The 23,883-nt window shown below is 50.0% G+C and overlaps 1 protein-coding gene across 13 annotated transcripts in view; it reads left to right on the top strand.

Moving 5' to 3' along the window:
- Window positions 1-279: 279 nt before the first annotated feature.
- LOC118222576 (collagen alpha-1(XXIII) chain-like) overlaps window positions 280-23,883 on the top strand; it is a 152,202-nt gene continuing 128,598 nt past the window's right edge. For all 13 annotated transcript variants that reach the window (XM_035408274.1, XM_035408270.1, XM_035408266.1 and 10 more), the window contains exons 1-2: window positions 280-1,115; window positions 2,843-2,912. In XM_035408274.1, the coding sequence (XP_035264165.1) occupies window positions 813-1,115; window positions 2,843-2,912 (373 nt within the window). In that variant the 5' untranslated portion in view covers window positions 280-812. The remainder of the gene's footprint in view (window positions 1,116-2,842; window positions 2,913-23,883) is intronic.

Raw genomic sequence — 23,883 nt, 5'->3', positions numbered from 1 at the left:
AAAACGTTTAATTCCAGCTTTAAAACATATACGTCTTTACGCATTCGGGTAACTCCATTGAGTTATTTGCCAGATAATTTTTATTTTCAGTTTGTGCAACCAGGATGGGTAATTTATGTGTATCCACAGTCTAGCAACGAACAAATCAGAACAATCGCTATTTCGTTTAGATCGACTGCTAAGCCATGTCAATTGTTTTTTTTTTTAAACTTCACTTCAATCTTTCTCAAGATTGGTGAAAGTATATTTTAATATTCTATTTCTTTTATATGTGCTACACCTTGTGAATTCATTTGCGGTAAATATGGGGTTTGTTTAACACCAGAACGTTGTATTAAAACGTTAATACATCCTCACGCGTTGAAATTCTCACGTTAACATCGCAGTAAGTTTCCCCACGTGGTCACCGCCCCCGGGTGCATCATCATTGCTCGAACTTGGAACTCTCCGAGGTTTATTGACTGACTCCTGGCTCGTGCTTCATTTGCCTGTTAGTGGGACAGCTTTAACCTGAGCGCGCGGGCGTAGCTGTACTCAAACGCATTCGGATTTCTTGGAGTTGGTTCGGAGAAGTGCACTGCGCGCGCTGTGTCTCGCTGCACAGCTACTGCGTACATTGCAAGTTGGACAGGATAGTTTGAACTTCACATTGTGCAACAGCCGGGGTCTTTGCTGGAACTGCGTGGCCGTGTCAGAATTTGGAAGCTTGCAAACGAACACTTTAACTTTGAAATAGAAACGTATCCTGCGAATACACCTCTATTCTAAGCAAAGCGAACCCGCGCCCGCGGCTGTTCCAAACGTGTATTTGCATGATGGATCCTACGAGGAGCCGTAAAGGAGAGAACCAGGCACTGCTTGACCGAAGTGCCCCCAGGTCGATGATTTTCCGTTGCCTAGTGGCACTTCCGACAATCGTTTGTTTCATGTTGTCGGTGAGTTCCATAGCGGTTTGCTTTTTGGTGAGTTTTAAAACATCCCAACTGGAACTCAGAGTGCACGCGCTGGAGATGGAGAAAAAGTCAGTTTTTCATCCCCCAGAAGCCTCTTTTCTGGGTGAAGATGGGACTGTTTTACCTGTGTTTCGGAACACAATGGAAAAACTCCTGCAGGAGGTAAGTCTGAAGTTATTTGGAAGTTAATAGCTTTGATCTGCCAGCTCTGAAAACTTGTGCACTAATAAAGCATGACTGATCGGTTAAATCAGTACCCAACGCAGTCATGCAGGTGAACCGATTTACATGCGTCTGTTGATGAACGTGTGTTAATGTTGTTGGAAGCTGTGCTGCATGAAACAAGTTATCAGTCAATTATGGTTCCACAATTTATTTAATGAGTTTTCTTATCTTTGACATATTTCAGATGGAATTGCCATTTTAAGGTTAGACATGAATGGCAACGGTTAGCTTAAATATTGTTTCCACAGACTGATGGCGATTGCTTTTAAACTTGAACCCATCAAGTTATCCCACGTTTTTTCTTAACGTGTGAAGGAGAAGTGTATTTACAGTGCAGCGTAATATATTTGCGTGCAGTCGACCGCTTGTGTTTTATATAGCCCCCGTTAAGGAATTCTAGCCTCGCGGAGACGCTGCTTCGAAGTTTGTACTGGCAGAACAGAGCGGACCGCGCTTTAAATCATGGGACGTCGCTCGCGCGGTGAGCGCTCCACTGAGCGCGCTTCACATAACGTTCGGACTGCCTGCTTCCCGTATTAGAACTTACTGCGATACGGGAACTTCGCCTCTGGTCTCAATTAAGCGGAATGCCAGTTACACAGATTCATGCGCTGGGTTGTTGCCATTCATGTCTCGTTTGTACTATGCCGAACAAACATAACACAATGTTTACAACGACAATAAAAGAAAGGTCATAAATACCGACTTTTCCCAATAAAATTCCCGAAACACCATTTGTGTCCGATGTTGGGGCTAAGTTTTATATTTAAGATAGAAACCGGTAATGACTCTGTCCTTCTTCTGTGGTTTTGTGATAGGCTATACATGCTGTGATATGATTATCATTTTGTTTTAGCTGAAATGTTTTCATTACGCGTTTGCTTGCACGGTAACACTTCATGGTAGTCAGTACAAATTGACCCCGCGTGTTAAATTAATTTCGCTCGCGTGAGCAGGCGCACGCTGGAAACGCAGCGGATTTGCACCTGGTGGTTCAAACAACTTTAGCGTCATTTTGTCATAAGGCGATTTGTGAAGCTTAGTCTATACGACTATTTATTTATACTGTGTATTTGTATTATTTTATTGGCTGCATATTTTATAATCCACGCATGAAAAGCAAACAATCATTTGTATGTTCCTGGTGTTTAAACAATTATTTGCCTTGAAGTAGTCGAATTATTATTAATGAGAAATTTCTCCAGTGTTCGGTTGCTTAATATTCTCTGCTTGAATTCAGATTAAATAGTCCACAGGGCACACGTGAAAAGCCATTTGCAGTAAAATAAAAAATAAAAAAGTTTATCATTCATCATGTATAAATGGACATGTTTACCAACCTCTGTCTCTGCATTTTTTAATAGAAAAACTATTATGCACTGAGTGGACGCATGAATGCTCAGACAAATGTGAATCTCTGTATGTGAGTGTACGCTGTTTACATGCAGTCCTGTGTGTAAGAGAGCTTGTGTGTAGCTGCATTTCTGTGGGCAAGTGTGTGTGTGTGTGTGTGTTTGTGTGCTTGCGTGTGTTTGGGTGTGCGCGCATCTAACCTGCCGGAGAACGAATCATAGCCTTTGAGAGGACGATGACTGACATGCATGAGTTCTGAACCCATGAACACTCTGCTCTTTGACTGACCTGTCCCCTCTCGGACTCCACAGCGGCTCAACGAGGTGATGCCCAAACTGCGGACGGCGAGGGACGTGGGCCCAGACTGTACCTGTCCACCAGGTGCGTCACCTGTGCCTTAGAGATTTACCTCTGTCCTGACTGCTCTGCTGGTATAATACTCTCAACAGGAAGGCTGGTCTGCTGATTCATCAACATTTAATCAGGCTGAGCTTTTACGGGGAATTCTTTACCAATGGAGACATTGTGTGATCGTTAGTGCTGTAGGCCTTCAGTTTAATTCCCTGGGTTGCTTCTTGTTTCTGAAATAAATGCTTCAGTTTTCCCTGCAGATTAAGCAAGCTCTGTGTTTGGACATTAGAGCTGGAAATGAAAAAAGTGATTGTACTGATGATAGTCCTGATGATGAGGATGATAACGGTGATGGTGGTGATGATTATGAGGATGGTGGTGGTGATGAAGATGAGCTGTCGTTATCCCCAGGTTCTCTGTCAACTGAAGTAGAGCAGTCACTTCCCTGTATGCTCCCTGCTCCCTGCCTCTGGCTGCACTAGCTCTGCTCCCTGCTCTCTGCTCCCTGCTCCCGGCTGCGCTCGCTCTGCTCCCTGCCCCGGCTGCGCTTGCTCTGCTCCCCGCCCCCGGCTGCGCTCGCTCAGTCGCTGTGGTGTTGTCTCAGAGGAGACGGCGCGGCGTGTTTGTTCAGGGCCCCCGTCCTGCGCTGGCCTCGCCCCCCCGGGGCAGCCAGCGGAATGCCTCCGCCTCGCCGAACGGACGGCCGGACGTCCGCGACCGAGGTCAGGGCGAGAGCGTGCTCTCTGCGGCCGAGCTGCGGAGCGGGCCCAGACCAGGGAAATAAACTGGAAGGCATTTAATAGACGGCTTTTTTTATGGACGTGTTTTATCATTGCGTCTGTCTCGTTCTCTGCGGGGGGCTCCCAAAACGCTCTAACAGATGAGGCGTGAGGACCCGTATACGCGTGAGTGGGGAAAAACATCTCAGTTATAGCCCTGGGGTGCTGGGGGGTGGGGGGCATTTATTTCACTGTTTGTTTCTACCTGCTGTAGTGCTGATGACACTGCACGTCAGATCAGTTTATTCAACCCTTTCAAGGCGTGAGGTCACAAATGTGTGATTAGAATGTTCATGACTGAACATTCTAATGCTGATGTCACAGTTGCTACCGGCGACTGAAAGCGCAGCGTAGTTCTAGAACACTGGCTCAGAACCGTCCTCGGGGTGTGCCCCACTGCCCTGCGACCCAAAGTGTGCGGGCGTAACTCTGTCAGGTTCTTGTGCCGGGGAGCGTTTGCTTCCCTCTCCGTGTATGTTTGAGGACCGTTCATCGTTCTGGAGGGACAAAGGTACCCCAAGAATACCGGACATCTCTCGTGTATCTCTGCCTGTCAAGAACATTACATTACATTACATTACAGGCATTTGGCAGACGCTCTTATCCAGAGCGACGTACAACAAAGTGTATAACCATAACCAGGAACAAGTATGACGAAACCCCTAGAGAGAAGTACCGGTCCAAGTACAGGGAACAACCGCATAGTTCAACCTGGACCCTGGTGGTTAAACTGATTAACACTAACAACGAGAACGGCAACAACGCAATCTATGGAAAAATAAAATAAATAAAAATACAAGTAGTCGTTAAGACTGGCGCATCAACTAAGTCACTTATTAAACAGCTGCCTAGTTACAACCCTAAGTTTAGTCATTTACAGGGGGGGAAGGGATGGGGAGAGGTGCAGCCTGAAGAGGTGGGTCTTCAGTCGTCGTTTGAAATGGGTCACAGTCTCAGCTGTTCTGACCTCCACAGGGAGGTCATTCCACCATCGTGGGGCCAGAACAGAGAGGAGACGTGTTCTGGAAGTGCAGGTGCGAAGAGGGGGAGGTGCTAGGCGTCCTGAGGTAGCAGAACGGAGGGATCTGGCTGGCATGTAGGGTTTGAATATCTTTTGAAGGTATGCTGGGGCTGATCCCTTGACTGCCTGGTATGCTAGAACCAATGTTTTGAATTTGATGCGAGCTATAACAGGCAGCCAGTGGAGGGTAGTGAGCAGGGGAGTTACGTGGGAGTGTCTGGGGAGGTTGAAGACCAGACGAGCCGCAGCATTCTGAATGAGCTGCAGGGGTCTGGTGGCAGATGCCGGTAGTCCAGCCAGAAGAGAGTTGCAGTAGTCCAGGCGGGATAGAACCATTGCTTGGACCAGGAGCTGGGTTGAGTAGGTGGTGAGAAAGGGGCGGATTCTGCGGATGTTGTATAGGAAAAATCTGCATGCCCGGGTTACTGCTGCAATGTTGTTGGAGAGGGACAGCCTGTTGTCCATCATCACTCCGAGATTCTTGGCGCAGGGTGATGATGTCACTACGGTGTCCCCTAAGGAAATGGAAAAGTCGAGGAGGGGAGAGGATAGAGCAGGAATAAAGATTAGCTCCGTCTTTCCCGGGTTGAGCTTCAGGTGGTGATTGTCCATCCAGCTCTGTATGTCCCTCAGGCAAGCGGAGATGCGGGCGGGGACCTGTGTGTCCGATGGGGAGAAGGAGAGAAAGAGTTGCGTGTCGTCGGCATAGGAATGATAGGACAAGCCATGGGCAGATATTACAGGGCCAAGGGATCTGGTGTACATGGAGAAGAGAAGGGGACCAAGGACTGAGCCCTGGGGAACTCCGGTGGTGAGGGGACGGGGTGGTGATACCTTACCCGCCCAGGCAACCTGGAAGGAGCGGTCAGAGAGGTAGGACTCAATCCAGTCAAGGACTGTGCCGCGGATCCCTGTTGCTGCCAGGGAGGACAGGAGGGTAGAGTGGTCCACAGTGTCAAATGCAGCGGAGAGGTCTAGGAGAATCAGGACAGAGGAGAGGGAGGCTGCTCGTGCGGCATGGAGTGACTCACTGACCGAGAGGAGTGCAGTCTCAGTCGAGTGGCCAGGCCTGAAGCCAGACTGGTGGGGATCAAGCAGGTTGTTCTCAGAGAGTGAATCCCTCTCCCTCCCGTGCTGGGAGATCACAGACTCTGGGTTCACCCTAAACTGAGCCAGAGCCCACTCTGGAGACCCAGTGGTGTAATGGGTAGACTGTAGACTGTAGGATAGAGCCAAGGCATTGACAGGGAATTCTATCAACAGGAAGAAGCCAGTATAACATCAACATGTGGAACTCGGAAAGCCAGGATGCTGCTGAGGTTTTCTGGTCTGTTGAAGTTCTCTTACCACAGAAGCTTTTTTTTTTTTCCCCCCCTTCTTCTCTTTTCATACTGTAAAAAAAATAATGTTGAAAAAGTGAAATTTATAGCCCTCTGTGATTGCCACTGTTAAAATTGTTTTTTTTCTCTTCTCTCTCTGAGAACACAGGAAGTACTTTGCTTTCACGCAGATTTGTGGGCCTTAGCTATCCGCATGTTATTATCAGAATGTTCTGGAAAGTATTTCCCCCGGATCGGCCCAGTGCGAGGGGTCCACCTCGGGCCTAATCAGGGACACCTGCAAGGTTATTACTGGGGATCGCTGTCAGTCTGTGTGTAATGAGCTTTATGGAATCATTATTAGTGTAGCTTAGCATGAGGCTGTTCAGGACTTTGTGTGTGTGTGTGTGTGTGTGTGTGTGTGTGTGTGTGTGTGTGTGCGTGCGTGTGTGTGCGTGCGTGTGTGTGTGTGTGCGTGTGTGTGTGTGCGCGTGTGTGTGTGTGCGTGCGCGTGTGTGTGTGTGTGCGCGTGTGTGTGCGTGCGTGCGTGCGTGCGTGCGTGCGTGAGAGAGAGACTGAACAGGACTGTGTGTGCTTGTGCGTGCGTGAGAGAGAGACTGAACAGGACTGTGTGCTCGTGTGTGCATGTGTGTGTGTGCGTGTTTATGCGTGTGTGTGTATATGCGTGTGTGTATGGGAGGGAGAGGGAGAGAGATGTAGGGACAGAGAAAAGGGGGAGGGAGGAACAGGGGGAGAGAGCGAAAGAGAGGGATAGAGAGAGGGAGAGGAAAGAGAGCATGAGTTAGAGGGTGAGGAAGAGAAAGAGGGCGGGAGGGAGGGATAGGGAGAGAGTTAGAGTGGGATGGAGAGAGAGAGAGCGAGAGGGAGAGAGAAAGGGGGGGAGAGGGAGAGAGAAAGGGATATTTATTGAGAGCGTGGGCCTTTGAGGTGCTGAATGAGACTCCTCTCTTGCGCTTGGATGTAAGGTGAGACTTTTTCCATTTAGCCGCTGCAGATGCCACCTGTAACCTGAGGCTCAGGGTGGCACCCAGAGACAGGATCAGAGAGAAAGAGAGAGAGGAGCTTCAGCTTTAAAAACAGATGCACAGAGCTTGTTACTACAGAGCGGTCTCAGTGGCCCCCCCTAGAGGATGGGGTCCTGTTTGCAAGAGGCTCATTCTGCATTTGGATAAACTGAGAAAAAGCAAAGAAAGAAAATCTTTCTTTTGGCTGTTTGAGCACATTTTCACCACTCTATGATGTGAAATACTAATGAAAATAAATACATTTTTTTTTAAAAACAGTGAAGGTAAAGCAGGAAGTGTCATTCTCAGACAGAATTCCAAAGGTGGGCGTGAGTTTACTGGACGCTGGGTCTCTGACATAACACTGCTTTCTGCTGCTCTACATCACATCACATTTATTTGGCAGACGCTTTTATTCAAAGCGACGTACGATAAGTGCATACCGAATGTTACTGGAAAGTGGAAGTGGCTCAGCGGCCATGGGGGCTGTTAGATCGGTGGTCTTTTTCTTCTTCACTTCAGCGTGTTAAAAAGCCACCACACCCCCTCCCCCCCCCCCCCCATCCCCCCCCACCCCCCCTCCCATTAGTCCAGCCACGCTGTGGCGGCCTATTTATAACGCGGTGAGGATTGAAGAGCCTACATACATTACCCAGAAATATGACAGGAAGGGCCGCTTGGATTGAGATGCACTGGTGACTGACGTGTGTGTGTGTGTGGAGGGGGGGGGAGGTCACAGGGAGAGCTGGGGCCCAGAGGATGCTGGGAAATACTGAAGTTGCATTTCGCTACGCTTGTCTGGACTTGCCCTGATGTGTTCGATGGCGTTGTGATGATTGGCGTGTGTGTGCGTGTGGGGACCTAATTGGACCTCCGAACCAGTTACAAATGATTTTAAATTGTCCTCGAAGTCACCTTGACCAATCGTGACCGAGTATCAAATCAAATAAAAATGTTTTTTATCACAACGCACAGCAGACCCCAGCCGTAAATCCACAGGAAAGCAAGTCCAGGGAGACAGTGGCAAGGAGAAACTCTGTGGATGGAATATAGGAAGAAATGTTTGTGTTAAAACCAGACCCAACAAGGGGGAGCCCGTCCCGTCATCTGGCCTGCTCAGGGTTTGGGTTCACGGAGAGGAACACGGTCAAGTCAATTATCCAATCAGAGTAAATCAGTTTCAGTGCAGGCCTGGCTGCGTGAGAGAGACCCAGTGCTTCTCTCCGTGGACGCCGCAGTGTGCAGATCTGCCGGTGTTCAAACGCATGGTTTCATCCTTGTAGATTTATAGGGGGCGTTTAGTTAAATAATGTCGTCTTCGCTCCCTGCCAGACGTTCTCATTACATAACTCCTCCCATCCCTCAGGGGGCGCTGTACGTTGCCCTTTGGGGCTCTTGCATCACTGGTCTGGATTGGAGCATGCCTGACTGTGGGGCCCATCCATGTAGCAGAACAGGGTCTGTACAGGAAGAGTCATCACCAGCCCCTGGAGTGTATATTTACTTGCTTTTGCGCAAGGGGTCTTAAAATTTGAAGCTGTTTTTATATTTTTAAATCACTCATCCGGAGTGGGGGTTTGGGGGGCAGTTTGGGGAGGGGTGGGGGCGGTGGTTGGCATTGGTCGGGACACCTGTTCTTCATCACTGAAACCTGATTTTAGGGGACGGGTGACAGTCATGTGATTTCCTGTAACAGAATACTTCCTTTACACGTCCATGCATGCGCACAAACACAAACACAAACATGCACCCATACCCACGCGTCAACGCACGCACACAGACAGACACACTCATCCAAACACGTGTTCACACATACAAATACACACAGACACACAGACACCCACACGAACATACACGTTCATACACAAAGACACACACGTATATACTCATTAACACACACAAACTGAACACACAAACACACACGCACCTCAGTCGTGGGTTGTGGGTTGTAGGGGGGGGGTGTTGATTGCTATCGCTGTATGAAGCATCTCCACCTCCTGTGAAATGCATCATGCATGCACACACACATCGCTCACTCGCGCACACACACACACACACACACACACACATCGCGCACACACACACACACACACACATCGCTCACTCGCGCGCGCGCACACACACACACACACACACATCACTCACTCGCACACACTTGCACACACACGCAAACACACACATCACTCACTCGCACACACACACACACACACACATCGCTCACTCGTGCACACACACGCATACACACACACACCCTGCGTGTGTGGTGCACTGGAGCCCCTTCAGGCCGTGGGTGGTCGGGGGGGTTCTTACCCCTTCTTTCTGGCTGCCTGGCCTTCATCAGATAAGAGTCCCCCCCCCCCCCCTTGGGCCTGGGGGATCAGGAGCTCCGAGCCCCAGCACCTCGGGGGGAAATGTCTTACAGCTGGGGCTTGGGGGGGGCCACCGTGAGCCTCTTTCCCCAAAACCAACAAACCTGTTCAGGAGCTGCTGGTCACCGGGGCCAGAGCGTGCCCACAGTCTCTAGCCGGGACGAACGGCCTGTGCAGACAAAATAACGGATGTTTTGGTGGAGGGGAAGCTCGTCCTGTTAAAGCTGTCTTACAGGGCGTGGACGGGCCCCGCAGTCTGGTACTGATTCGGGACCGTGTCTGTACTGACTGTGGCTTTCAGTCCAGCAGTGTTTAATCACTCACCAGCACCCCCTGCTGGATACTGGCTGGATTACGATTAATAAAATGGGGACTAAGACCGTCTTGATGTCACCAAAACAGAACCGAGAATGGTTCCACCAATCACAGAGTGCATTGGTAACAGTGGAGCGATGCCATTGGTGGCAGGTGGACACTTTGTAACCACGCTCCTGGGATCACTGTCGTTACCAGCGCTCTCTGTGATTGGTGGAGCTCCCCTCTGTTTCCTTCTAGGTGAAAGGTGATGTCAGAACTGTCTTGTCCATAGTTTTGGTTTCTCCTGGCTGGACCCAGAGGACAGTCAGTTGTGGGGCGGGGTGCTGGGGGCAAGACTGGGGGGCTTGACAGAAGCAGGCGTGGGGGGATTGTGTGTGTGGGGTGGGGGGTGGGAGGTGGGGGGTGGGGGGAGAGGGTATTCATAGACCCACTTTTGATAGACTCCCCCCTGGCTCCACCCCCCACCCCCCAGCAGCCCTGTTAATTAAGAGACAAACCCACGTAGACGCAGAAGAACGGAGGCTCTTGTCCGGTCGGGGCCGTATAGAAAGGTCCTTTTAAAGACGCTGCTGTCAGACATGGGGGCCCCTCACTCCCAGTCGGCCCCCTGCTCTCATGAAAGCGGGTCCTTTCAGTGTGGACACAAGAACCCTGCGTTCACCGCACAATGAGGTGAAAGAACTGGGAGCTGTGAGCTGATTAGCTGGTCCTGTTAGACTGAATGCATGGACACACACACACACACACACACACGGGCACTCACACACATGCACACACACACACGGACACACACACACACACGGACACTCACACACAGGTGGACACACACACACGGACACTCACGCACACACACACGGACACACACACAGGTGGACACACACACTTGCACACACACACACACACACACCCTAAACTTTGCACCTCTGATGATAAACTGTTTAATGGTTTGCTACTTTAGTTTTTGCCTTCATGGGTTTCAGTGTTTATTGCTTTATTACTTTTCCACCAGCTTTTCTGTTCTCACTTTTCCACCAGACATCATTTTTAACGGGCGTCATTAATGAATGGAACCTGAACCATACGGAAATATACAAGCCTTCTCTGCGTTAGCTGCGTTAGCTACGTTAGCTTTGTTAGCCGCGTTGGCTGCGTTAGCTTTGTTAGCTGCCTTAGCCGTGTTAGCTGCGTTAGCTGCGTTAGCTGCGTTAGCTTTGTTAGCTGCCTTAGCCGTGTTAGCTTTGTTAGCTGCCTTAGCCGTGTTAGCTGCGTTAGCTGCGTTAGCTGCGTTAGCTTTGTTAGCCGCGTTGGCTGCGTTAGCTGTGTTAGCTTTGTTAGCTGCGTTAGCTGCGTTAGCTGCGTTAGCTGCGTTAGCGTAGCTCCAGCGGGGTGCTCTCATTGGCCAGGCGGGACTCGGGGAGTCGGGGCAGATGGTTTTAATACGGGGGGGGGGGGGGTTTAGACGGTCTCTCTGCTCCAGACCGGCGACCGCATGTCGACCACCACGTAATTACAGCTCCACAAAGCCGCTAAACCACACGGGTGGTCCCTCTCTCCATCTCTCTCTCTCTCCCTCTCTCTCTCTCTCTCCCTCTCTCTCTCACTCTCTCTCTCTCTCGCTCTCCCTCTCTCTCTCTCTCTCTCTCTCTCTCTCTCTCTCTCTCCCTCCCTCTCTCTCTCTCTCTCCCTCTCTCCCTCTCGCTCTCTCTCACTCTCCCTCTCTCTCTCTCCCTCTCTCCCTCTCCCCCTTTCTCTCTCTCACTCTTCTCCTTCCCTCTCTCTCTCCATCTCTCTATGCTTTTGCACGCGTGTGCGTGTTTGTGTGTGGGCCACCTGAAAGTCCGTGACGACAAATTCACTGCAACAATATTTTTTTTGGCTGTAAAAATAAACCCACTGAAGTGTGTGCCAAGCACCTCTCTCCCCTCCGTCTCTCTCTCTCTCTCCCCCTTCCTCTCTCCCTCTACCTCTTTTTCTCTCTTTTCCTCCCCCTCCCCCTCTCTCCCTCTCACTGTCCTGTTGTGTGTGTTTGTGTGTTATCCTGTTTCTCCATTTAGTACCGTATGAATGCATGTTTTCACTGAGTGTTCTGCATGCTTGCAGGACCCAGTGTTTGCGATGGCTCAGAGGGAGTTTTCCTGGCCTCCCAGTCTCTGTGCTGTGCAGCACTGACCCCTTACAGCAGCACAGGGACACGCAGGTCCTGCTTGTCTCTCTGACTGCGCTGTTTGATTCGCTGCGTCCGATTCCTTGTGTTCAGTTGGCTGTGTAGTTCTCGGATCTGTTGCCCGAACCTGCTGTTTCGGGCATGACCCCACCAGTCGCCACCCCCCCCCCACCCCCACCCCCCCGGGAGAGCAGGGTCACAGGAGCCCCTCAGAGTTTTCGGTCCCGGCTCGGTGACCACATCGGGAAGAACCAGGGCCCCTCCGAACCCGCCAAAGCCGCTACGCGGCGGCGGGACGAGCGCGGGAAAACGGGAACGCGCTCCGTCTCAAGGGCGCACTTCCTCTTTTTAAGGGCGTGTAAAAACGGAAAAAAAATTAATTAAAAAAAAAACTCGTAGGCAGGAAGTTTAATAATCCCACCCGAGGCCTACAGGAGCTCACCGAGCCTGAGTTACTCCGGGAGGGGAAAAAATGTATTTTGGGAGATTTTTTAGGGCGCTGTAAAAACGGTCTGGAGCTCTGGAGAGGTAACATGGCGGAGCTTCGGGCCCCTCGGCAGGACTGGAGCGAACCGGGGGCCGGAGGGGCTGAAACGCTGCTCGCCGGGGACACGCACCGTCCGTTAGCACGTTAGCTCGTTAGCACGATCGCGATTAAATTGCTGTGGGAGAGGAGTAGCGGGATTACCTTATCTCCCTCCCTAAGACTGCTTCACAAGTGGGGAACAGGGTGATTGACTGCTGTGTTTAAGGTATGTGTGTCTGGGGTGGTTGATGGGGGCCAGATCGCCCCACCTCCTCAAAGTCTCTCATAAATACTCCTTGGCCTTTGGCACTGAGGGTAGTATTCTGGGCCGGGGGAGTCTGGAGTAAATCCTCATAATGTCTGAGAGGTTAGATCCTCCCCAACGCGAGAGGTGGGGAGAAAGTGTTAAAGGGTAATCATCCGTCTTTTTTTTTACCACACTGGACTACAGGGGAGAGACAGCAGCTTTTAAAACCTGGTTTCTACACTTGGAATTTATTTGTGATTTTACAATCTCACTTAACTCTTTAGGGTAGCAATAATTTTTGTGGGCAATCGGGTGGGGATGGCTTCGGGGAGGGGGACGGGGGGGAGTTTGGGGATCGGGGGGATCGGGATGCAGCAGCAGTGCAGTGCACTGCATTAGCCCCCCCCCCCTCCCCAGTCGAGGGGTACTGGCCAGAATCACAGAATGACAGTGAATCCCCCCCTCCCCTAACAGAGAGATGGAGAGACACGGTCTTATTTTCTAACCCACTTTAAGCGTGTGGATAAGACTGCGGTTACTGACACAATAAGGTTATATCTTTTCAGCACACGCTGACGTGTAGAGATTAAATTGGGATTTGGACTACAGAGTCGAACGTAAACACACCCTGTGAGCATAATCTAGTGTTTAATGAGTTCTCCGCATGAAAAGATCCCATTCCCTCACCTTCGACTACAGGGGGACGGTGTGTCGCATTGGATCTTTACCCTTTTCCTTCAGTCATTCGCATACTGTGTCAGAGATAATGAACGCACGAGGCACACACACACACTCACCGTTGAGCCAGTTTTGTCCAGCTCTGCAGATAGAGAGTACGTGAGTGCAGTGCACTGTAGTTTGTAAGTGGGCTAATCTGTCCGCGGGGATGGGAGTCGAGAGCGGGTCTGTTTACGGGGGGGTCTGACCGTACCCCTGTTTGCATGTTTCACGCTTCGCCGTCCGCTGATATCTGGGGGGCCGTGGGGAGCTATTTGTCACACTGGGCTTCACTGCATGTCCTGGGCCTAAAACCCCCCCAAAGCCGGCCTATGGGTGACAGAGGCAGGAGAAAACTCCCTAGGTAGGCCTAGAGGCCAAAACTTTGAGGAAACAGACTTGAGCAGTGGGAGCCTATCCTCCTCTGTTCTGCACCCCCCTCACACTCACACACACACACACACATACATACACACACACACACACACACACACACGTGCACACATGCTTCCCTGCCACATTGTCAGCATCTCAGCACCTCTAAACTAGACTAAACTGACGTTTTTTTTCCCCCTGCACTTTCTTCTGTAAAGTGCCTGTCTGGCATCTTCCCTACAGTGAGCTTTCTATAGGGGCCTTTCACGTGTGGGTGGGGCCTTCGTGTCGTCGGCCATGTTGTGCCTCTCTCGGACCCTCTTCATGGTGTTGTTCGGGGGGCAAAGTGGCTGGGGGGGTTGGGGGGGGAGGGGCGAGGGTTGGATTTGACGTGGGGGGGGGTTCTCTTCATTGTCTGGTCCCTGGGTGGCGGCGAGCAGCCCTGTCCCCCCCCCCCCCCCCACCCACCCCCCCCTCCCTCGTCTCTCATCGGGCTCCTTATTAAAGTTAGCTTTGGAAAACCGCAGCATTTAGCGGCTGGACCCCGGCTCTCACACATTCTTCCCCCTCTGAAAAATAAACAGCTCCTGGCAGCCTGGGTGCGAGCCCCCCCCCCCCCCCCCCCCGGAGGAAAGGGGTTACTGCCCGGCCCTCCATGCGCGAACGGGGTGCCGGGTTCGCGGAATTCGGAACGCTGGAGTTCGTAGAATTCCGAGGCGCGCCTCGGTCACCGTATGATCGTATCAAACCCGGGGATCTCCACCAGCTGCTCTAACCGACTCGATCGGCCATTGATTAATTATGCCTATCAGCTTCATTATCGACTCGTTTTCACAGCCTGTAAGTGTTTTCACGTGTGTTAATGGTGCTCCGCAGCTGGAGCCACTTTACATCCCAGGATAAAGAATTAACAGTAAATTTGTGGTAAAAGTTGTAAGTTTATAATCACTGAGATCGAGGAGATATTCATCAAGCTGTGATGCCTGTCAAATAATCTCGTCTACATCAAAAGATAAAACAATGTTCTAATTAGTGTCTGACAGTATTAGTGTGCAAGTGATTTATAAAACTGGGTAGGCTGCTATGGAAAGGAGAATAAATATGCTCATTTGGGTGCATATCAAAGAGGGGGTGGGGTGGGTTGGGCAGAACCATTTGTTTTCTACAGCTGCCAAAAGGCCAGTACAAATATGCACGGAAATGTTTTTTTTTTTTTTTTTTAATGACTGAACAATTGCGTGAAGAATAATTGTATTAACATTTGCAAATTCGTCAAGAAGACTTGTATTGAAGATGAGTCTTCACGGGCGCATCTCGCGCTCCTCGCTGTACAGCAGAAAAAGGACTAGAATAAAACAGGTAAATAGGTGATGTTATGACGTCGCGAGACTGAAAGCACGCGCCGGTGATCAGTGATCACTGCAGTGCGCGCGTTTTACGGATCAACTCTCTTGATTCCTGCACCGGGCAGACGCCGTTTCACCCCGCATTCGCCCCCAAAAAATAAAGAGAGACGCGTGAGTCGTTATTTTATTTATTTATTTATTTATTGAAGGAGAAGAAAGTAGAATGGAAACATTAGCGGAAGGTTGTGGTTTAATTAGCCGATCGCAAGTGACAAACTTAATTATGTTGAGAGGAGGGAGATGCAGGTGCGCCGGGTTGCGTTGCTTTCGCAGGCCATTATGCTCTGCTTCGGCTCAATTTTGTATTTTTTAAATTTTATTTATTATAATCTGATTTTTACTGCACCGTTATGCATTCCTTCAGCTGCGGCTCCACTCGTTGAAACTTTTTATTTATTTATTTTTTAATAGTGTCAAACCGAATTCCTGGAGGGCAGCACGTGTGCTTTATTTCAGGTCCAGCGAATGTCCATGGCTTGATTGGTCTAATTAGCTAAATAGCCGTAAGCTTTCATATCCACGCACGTGCATCCATCATATGATGCAGTAAAAAAAAATTCGTTCGTGCGCAGACCAGAAGTATAGCCTGCGGTGACGCTTTACAGCTCCGATACCGTTTAATTTCAGTCTAATTGTTCCTTTCATCTTGCTGTTATTATGTAACAGTCCACTCATTCCGGGGGGAAGTTCAAATAATTAGAACTTAACATGGCTACTTTACCAGATTTTTACAATATCATAACTTCTTTCTCCCTCGTTAAGGGCAACATTCTCCAGCTGCAGTTTGACGTTAACAAATGCGCACACGTTTGTAACTGCGCAAATGGGCCGAGGATGAAGCTGATTGACATAATTGAGCAACAGATGTTGCAGCCGTGGCTGACGCTTTCTATGAGTGGTCCTTCATAGGAGCTACATAGCTCCTTCATAAGCCCTTCATAAATGCTGCATAACCATTCATACTGCACTTATGTCTGCAGCCACAAATGGGCATATGATGCGTTGTCGCTACTAATACGGTGAGTATTTGTAATAGTGGTATTGCCATTTAAACACAATGTTAAGTTGTGAACAGTAAAATTAGAAGTTAGTTTTCAAACCCGCGTACAACACGATGACCTCATCATGTCCTGTCATCACCGTCTTCATTGTTTAATGTTAACAGGGGCTGCAGTGATGTCATACAGCAGAATGGTCTATCATTTCCCGGGGGGGGGGGTTTCAGCGGCTGTTCGGCTATTTTATTTTATTGACGGTTTGCACCCCCCCTCGTTTCGGTCATAGATGTGCAAACTTTAAACATCAGGAGAATGCCATAATCCTGCAGAGATATGATGTTGTTTAGGGTGACCTGTTTGTGTTAGCAGTGATGTTTAGCGACTGAAACGGGACCACTCCCCCCCTTATAGTTCTCTGTCAGGGTGGGATTATCAAATCTTCTGCAAGGCCTTTCGTCTTATCAGGCCGGGCACTGCGCCATCCTTTGAAGGAATCGTTTGGGGGGGATGGATCTGGCCCAAAACCTTTGAGATCCCACCCAGCATCAATGAGGGCTTTGACTGTGCCCCCTGCCCCTGCGCCCCCCCTCCCCCCCCCCCCCCCCCCCCCATTTGGACTGCGCGTGCAGCCTGTCGGCCCGTCCCTCAGCACCCGTCAGAATCGCCCGCGACTTCCCACAATCCCGCCAGTGTCCTGGGCCCGTGGCACCCCCCCCCCCCCCCCGCTGTCCGCCACAAAAACCCAAATGGGGGAAACACCTCCTCCCCGGCCGTCGTAAGAGGAGGGAGACGGGTCCTGGCGGTGAAAACTCTGAGCTGCGTGTGGCGAACAGAACCAGAGCTTAAAGGGTAGAGGGGTTTTCTGTGTGTGGTATCTGGGAGGGCAAGCAATGCATTTTTTTAGGGGTCCCAGCAAATGAGGTGCTGGATGGTCAAAGGTGGGGAAGAATGGGGGGGTCCTTAGAGGGAGAACTCCGGGGTTTGAGTCGATCCACTGCGTTCAGATGGATCTACATGCCTGTTTCCACCATCAGTGTTCAGGTTCTCTGCGCTTTGGAAGCATTGTCGCCTGTGTGCACCCGCCATTTTGATTATGGCTCTAGGCTGGCGCGGTTAACCTGCAGTTAGTGGTTTAGCGATGTTGCTTTTGCGAGCGCTGGTCTGGGAATGTGGCTAGCCAAGGTCTGGCACGGCTACTCGCGAAAGTGGCTATTCTCATGTCCTCTGGCACGGAAAGTCTCTCTGCACAAGAACCATTGTTGAGTGAACGGAATGCAATATCATAGGATGTAATGTAATAAAGTGTAATTTAATTTAATGGGATAAGTTGAGGGCGTCTTCGGTGTGCAGTACAGTAAAAAAGATTGTTCGTGCGTTCAGTTTCGTGCTCAGAAAACGGCGTTGAGGGTCTGTGCTCAGCGTCAGAAGCTGAGGTTCGGTGCTGAGGCTGCGCGCACAGTCAGACGTTCAGCGCTAACGTGATACAGGGCGAGCCTAAATGCGTTTCGGGAGGGAACGAGACGCGCTGTCAGAGCCGGTTTAACCGCAGGTGAGCTGCGGGGCGACGCTGAAGCCAGGACCCCGCCCTGGCCCGCGCAGCGCGTCCCGTTAAATCTGCGAAAAGTGAGCGGAGGAGAAACAGCCCCGCTGCGGGACGGGGCCCAGTTGCCTTAGCCCTGCGTGTGGAAGAATGCTTGTGGCAAAGCTGTTTATGCCAGAGTTATTAAAGCAGTGCCTTTGATTGGCTCGTTTCACTCCCTTCATTTCCCCCTCTTTCTTTCTTTCTTTCTTCTCTCCTTCTTCTGTATGAACAGAAGGAAAGAGTCAAATGTCCCCCCCCCCCCCTTTCTCTCTTTAAAAAGTCCACTTCCCTGAAGTATGCAAAGAACCCGTCCTGACCCTGGGGTTGTCCACACACACACACACTCTCTCTCACACATACACACACACACAGACACGCGCGCACACACTCACACACGCACAGTATCGTATGATCTTGGTTCATTATCTCTCCCTCATTCCACTGTATTAATGTATTTATTTTTGGAGTAATTTATGTTATGTCCCAGTGGGGGTGGGGGAGGGGGTGCGGGGGGGGGGGGGTGTTCAGCTGTTCCCCCTTGTCCCATGTCTCTACCACACCCCATAGATAGTCCCTCCTTTCTTGGACTACTATACAGAAAAATTCCAGAACAGTAAACAGTAAAATAAATAATCAGATCACGGGTACCCCCTCCGAGGTAAACATGCAATTCACTCGGCTTTTTGTTTTTATTTTGCTTTTTTAAATATAAAAGTCTTGACACCTGAACACAGGTTCTACACGTATGTTATTTCACACGCGGAGGCGATTTACAGGAACAGAAGACCTTTCGTGTGTAATGCGAGGAAGCTTGAAGGAAAAGCTGGGGGTTTTCTGTGTAAAGTGATCTCACCTGAATCTGTACCTCTGACCTGTTTGTCAGTTTGGGTCTTTGCGTTTATTTGGAAAGATTCTGGAACGACCTGGAAAGATTTAGAAAAACGAATCCCTGCAATTGTGCACTATGGTACCTAAAAAAAGCACACTCCATATCAGAGACTTAAATGTTTACTGTGTCCAACCAAACTCATTCCCTGAGTTTTTATAGGGTTTTTTTTTTTCCACCGTTAGAACACACTCTGTGCTTATTAAAAGTCAGTGGGTTTGGCTGGGTCTGATAAAGGCCCATCACTTTCACATGTTCCCCTGGACATCCTACTGTCAGGGCGGACAGGAGGAGGCTGGTTCTCACAAATTCATGCTTTTCATAAACGGAGGAGGGCGGGGTGCCAGCGTGCATGTGCGTGCCGTGTGTAAAAGTGACCTCAGTCCCCTCCGTTTTAACACAGTTAACTCCAATCTTAATTGCAATCTCCCAAATATTTTTCATTGAGCCGGAACATTTTTTCGCTCCCTCCCTCTCTCTCTCTCTCTCTCTCTCTCTCTCTCCTTCTCCCTCCCTGTGCATGGCAGTCTGCCATACTGACTCCTCGCAGATCTAGGCTTATTTCTCTGGTGTTGGTCGCCGAAATTGCACGCCTCCTGTTTTAATGCTGGAGTGCGGGCAGTGGCTATTTGGCACTGAACTACAATTCCCACAATTCCCCCAACATCGCGCAGACATTTTGCTTTGCTGCGGCCTTTCATGGCCTGGCCATGCCGTGCGGTGGGGAAAGACAGTCTCTCACGCTCTCTCTCCTGTGCGGACGGGGAGTTCGGGCCTTTCCCCCCGGAACAGGGAGACGGACGGACGGACGGCCCGGGGCCTGAGATGTGCATCGACTCGTTTGCGGTACTTTGGGGTTTACCGTACGGGGGTAGGGGGGTATGTAAATAAAAAGGGGAAGACTGGGCTCAGACATTCCTGCGCGATGAAAGACCGGTGCGGAACGGACCGCGGCGCTCTGCGTTCGCGTAGATAAGGACCGCGACCGCGGCGTTTACGGACGGCTAGCGCCGATAAGGCTAGCGTTGCGCGTCCATGGATGGCTCGTGGAGATAAAAGGTTAGCGTTGTGCCCGTGCGCACCGCTCACGTGAATAAACATTGCGCTGATTGCGGAGTCGTAATTGATGTCAGTTGTACAGCCCTGCGATCTGGAGGGATGGGCGCTGGGTCTGCGAACCCTCGGAGCCATGCGCTGTAATCTGATTGGTTGTTCGCAGTGACGCCGGAAGTGAGGTCGTGATCATGACCGTTCTCCCTCAGCTTGGCTGCTTCACTTCTGCAACACAAGCCTAAAACAGAACCCCCCAGGTTCCCCTGCCCCCCCCCCCCACCTGACCCCTCTCCCCCTCTATCCCATCAGCCCCTTGTTTTATGGTCATGTGACTTCCGTGTCCAATCACAGGGCCGCCTTCCCTCAGGAATGAGAAGCGATGGCAGTGAATTCACGGTGATTCTCCTGATCCTTCTCTCTTATGCAGTGCCTAATGTGCAGGGATGTACCCTACGGGAAAAGAGGAGGAGCGATAGAAGAGGATGTGAAAGAGAGATGCTAACTGTATAGCAGCAGAGCCCGAGGTTGAGGAGAGGATAAGAAACTGATTTTGTATGGGGTGGGGGGGTGGAGGTTGGGGTGGGGGCAGTTTTCAGCTTAGACCCCTCTGTAGCCCAGCCCAGGACAACACACCAGATAAGATCAAGACCAAAAAGAACCATCTGGAAACCTTCATAAGACACCTGAGCAGGACCCCCTTACCCCCTTCTTCCCCAAATCCCTCTTCCCATCTCTCCCTCAACCCCCCCCCCCCCTCCCCCCCTGGACTCCAGTATAGAGGGGTCTCACCCAGCTCTGTAATTACACTCCTGTTCCCTGTTCTTTGCCCACCATCGGTTATACCCCAATCACACACATCCTACCCCCTTACATGCTCAACCCCCCCATCCACCTCCACACCATTGTACCCTCGTCCACTTGTGGGCTGTGACCAGACCCACCTCGCGCCTGCCAAACCACGGGCCCCAAAACGCCTCAAAAAAATAACGGCTGTTAAAAAGTTTAAATCCCACCGGCCGTCTCCGATGACGCCTTTTATTAACGTGCGTCAGATAGGACCGCTTCGCTGCGAGCTAGGCTAATCGACAAAAAAATAAATAAAGCCGTCGTGATTGAATCTTATTTTTGAACTCATAGCTCGAATTGTCATCCTGAAATATACGTGTCAGCTGTTTGTTTGCGGGCTTTTTTTAAACCTCGGACAGTTTGGAGTGACTGGTTATCAGACAGACGGAGTGGAATAACGTCTGAGACCGCGCACGTCTCGATTAACCAGTTATTGTGCTATTTACACCCGCTGTATTTAGCCACACAATCCGCTGTTCATAACGGTATTTTTGGACCGTCCTAATAGCCAAAGTCCAGCTCCTCTCAAAACCTAAAGCTCTAAATCTCACATCGAGGGAAATCAGATACCATTTTAAATCCCCATGTGATTATGAATTAACTGAAAAATTCACCGCCATTTATTTACACTGTGGTTACTGTGTTTAGTGTACATTTGTTGTAGTCAATATCTAAACGTAACTTCTATTCAATATTCTTTTGATATCATAAATTGCAAAGCGTATATTTTTTAAAACCGTTTGTCAGAATTAGTCTTCTGATATTTCACTGCAATACTGTTCTATGTAAATAATTAAATACTGTGCTACATAAAAATAGTTCTGGTGGCTAGCAAGCTGGCACTACCAGATTTCCGAATCTCTTTGCTTCTTGGTGTTTAGTTCCACACGTCCAGTCAACAAATGCTGTTTGTTATTGGAGAGCAATATTTACTGGTTGGCTATCTGCAAAATCAGATTTTTTCACCGATACACAGTCAAGGCAATGGTGTCCCTGTTCTGACGCACAAAAGAGACCCCGCTCTCTCACAGGCCTGTAGCTAGCATGCTGTCCCGTCATGAGTTTTGTGTTTAGTTTATGAATCACAAACAGACTGCAGGAAACCAGCCCCCCACCCCCCCGCCCCCAACCCTCCCAAAGTTTTTATCTCGTCTCATTGGCTCATTTGCATGGAGGTCTTTAATACCTTGTGGCCGGCTAGCTAGCCAAGCGAGGATGGCTACAAAACGTCTGTCTCAGATCGGTATCGCTTTACACGCTACGGGTTCTATCAGTAACATTTCTGACCGCAGCCCTGTACAGAACCCAAATGTTTTTCTTTTCGAGGTCCCCCGGAATGAAATGAAAGGAAAGGAAATGTTCGGTCTCCCATGTTGCGCGCGGGGTACCTTTTGTTCCGACGCTGCGCTGTTTATGAAAAACAGAACTCTAGAACACGGGAGCTTGGAATGTTTACGTGGAGTAATTTAGAAAAACTGTGATGAGGCACTTAGCTGTGCCGGTTTGCTGCTCGGCCCCGCCGATATATCCTTACGCTGCGCGTATGCGAATGTAAACACCAGCCCTGTCTGCCAATCAGATTTGAGTAATCAAAGCCATGGCATAAATATAGATAATGGGGACCCTAATGAGGCTTTCGGTTCGCATTATGCCCGGGATCCCTGGACATCGAACATTTAAGTCTGTGAAGAAGATACCAGGTTCCGTAGCTTCAGAACTTGGTGCTAGGAATGTAATATTCTGCAACCATCCACAACTGGCTTTAGAATGAGTAGGAAGACTGTGTTGACACACTCACACAACCACACACCCCTCCTGTACTCTAAATTAAAGCGAGTGTGTGATTTTTGAATCCTGGGGTGTGTGTGTGTGTGTGTGTGGGGGGGGGGGGGGGTTGCATGAGATTTCCCACTTGGGAACAAGGGGGCATTCAGCATAATTCAGTCTGTTAGTGCAGGTGGTTTGGTTTGAGTCCTTTGATCTCCAGGGAGATCTGTACTGGATTGTGACCAGAGAGAGGGGACGAGAAGGTGAGAGAGATGTAGAGAGAGAGAGTGTGTCTGTCTGTGTGTGTGCGTGTGTCTGGCAGTTTGTCTGTCTGTCTGTCTGTCTGTCTGTGTGCACGCATGTATATTTGTGTGTGTGTGTGTCGCTCGTGCGTGTGCGTGTGCGTGTGCGTGTGCGTAAAAGAGAGAGCGAGGCCTGCCGTTGCAGGTTGGCACGACCTTTAGATTTTTTTCCGTAATCTCTGGCTCACAGGTGCGGGTGGGAAACTGCTGCACATTTGGAACAGTTTCTGTCTGTCTGGGGGGGGGAGAGCGCAGCCGTATGTTTCACTGGATCATCGGTGGGGGGGTAACGGTACTCAGAAATGTCCGTTTGATACCAACCTCGGTTTTGACTTCGCGGTTCGGCGCACTTTCAGCAGTAAAATTAAATGCAATTAAATTAAATGCAAAATACAAAATAGGCTTTTCATTTCTTATGAAAAATGTAAACAGTGGCTAACTGGCCATAACTTCTTACCGAAGGCTCGTTAACACTAAGTGATCGGGATCGGAAGTTCTGCTCAAAAAAAAAAAAAGTTTCAGCTTGCGCGTTTGCGCCAGACTGTAATTGGTCGGTTGGTGGCTCTCCTCTCCTCTCCTCTCCAGCGTGAAAAAAAAAAAAAAAAAGAAAACATCTGCATCCTCCAACCCCATCCTCCGTCAGAGCTCCCGGTCAGATGTTTTTCAGGTGTTGGGTCCCCCAGCATTCTGTAACCGTTTCGGAAGGCCAAGAGGCCGTAAGTCTGCAGGTAAAATGATGTATTAGAAATCTGCAGAAGTCACAGATTTAATGTGCAGATTCGTTGTGTAATGACAGACATGTTGTCAATCAGCCAGCTGCAGGTCTTCAATGTGACAGTCGCTGGCGTCAGTACACAGGACAGCATCGTCTCTGCATTATTAAACAGCTCTGGTATTCCTTGTATTGGTTTCAGTGTTGCTGAATAAGTTGGATGATTTTTTTAATGAATTATGACCTGCAATGTTATGTGCATCAGAGGAAATGCCACACCGAAAGGTTTAGAGAATATATCCGGAGATCAACACCGCGGAGTCCACTTCCTCAGGCCACCGTCCATCAGGAAGTATCCTGTCAGCCTGTCAGATGACCCCATTACCGGAGTGTCGCTAATTAGCACCAGCTCTGCTAACAGTCACTCTGCAGGTCTACCATCCAGGGCTGACCCCCCAACACCCCCCCCCCCCCCACCACCACAACCACCAACATCCTGTATCCTCTGAAACCTCTCCTCGTCCTGACGGGGAAAGGAGGAGACATCGCTTTGGGGTTACCTGTGGGACACGTCCTGTCCTCCAAATCA

This window comes from Anguilla anguilla, chromosome 3 (genome assembly GCF_013347855.1).
Source record: "Anguilla anguilla isolate fAngAng1 chromosome 3, fAngAng1.pri, whole genome shotgun sequence".
Classification (NCBI taxonomy): Eukaryota; Metazoa; Chordata; class Actinopteri; order Anguilliformes; family Anguillidae; genus Anguilla; species Anguilla anguilla.
Note: the sequence above shows the minus strand (reverse complement) of the source record. Positions and strands in the feature narration are given on the sequence as shown.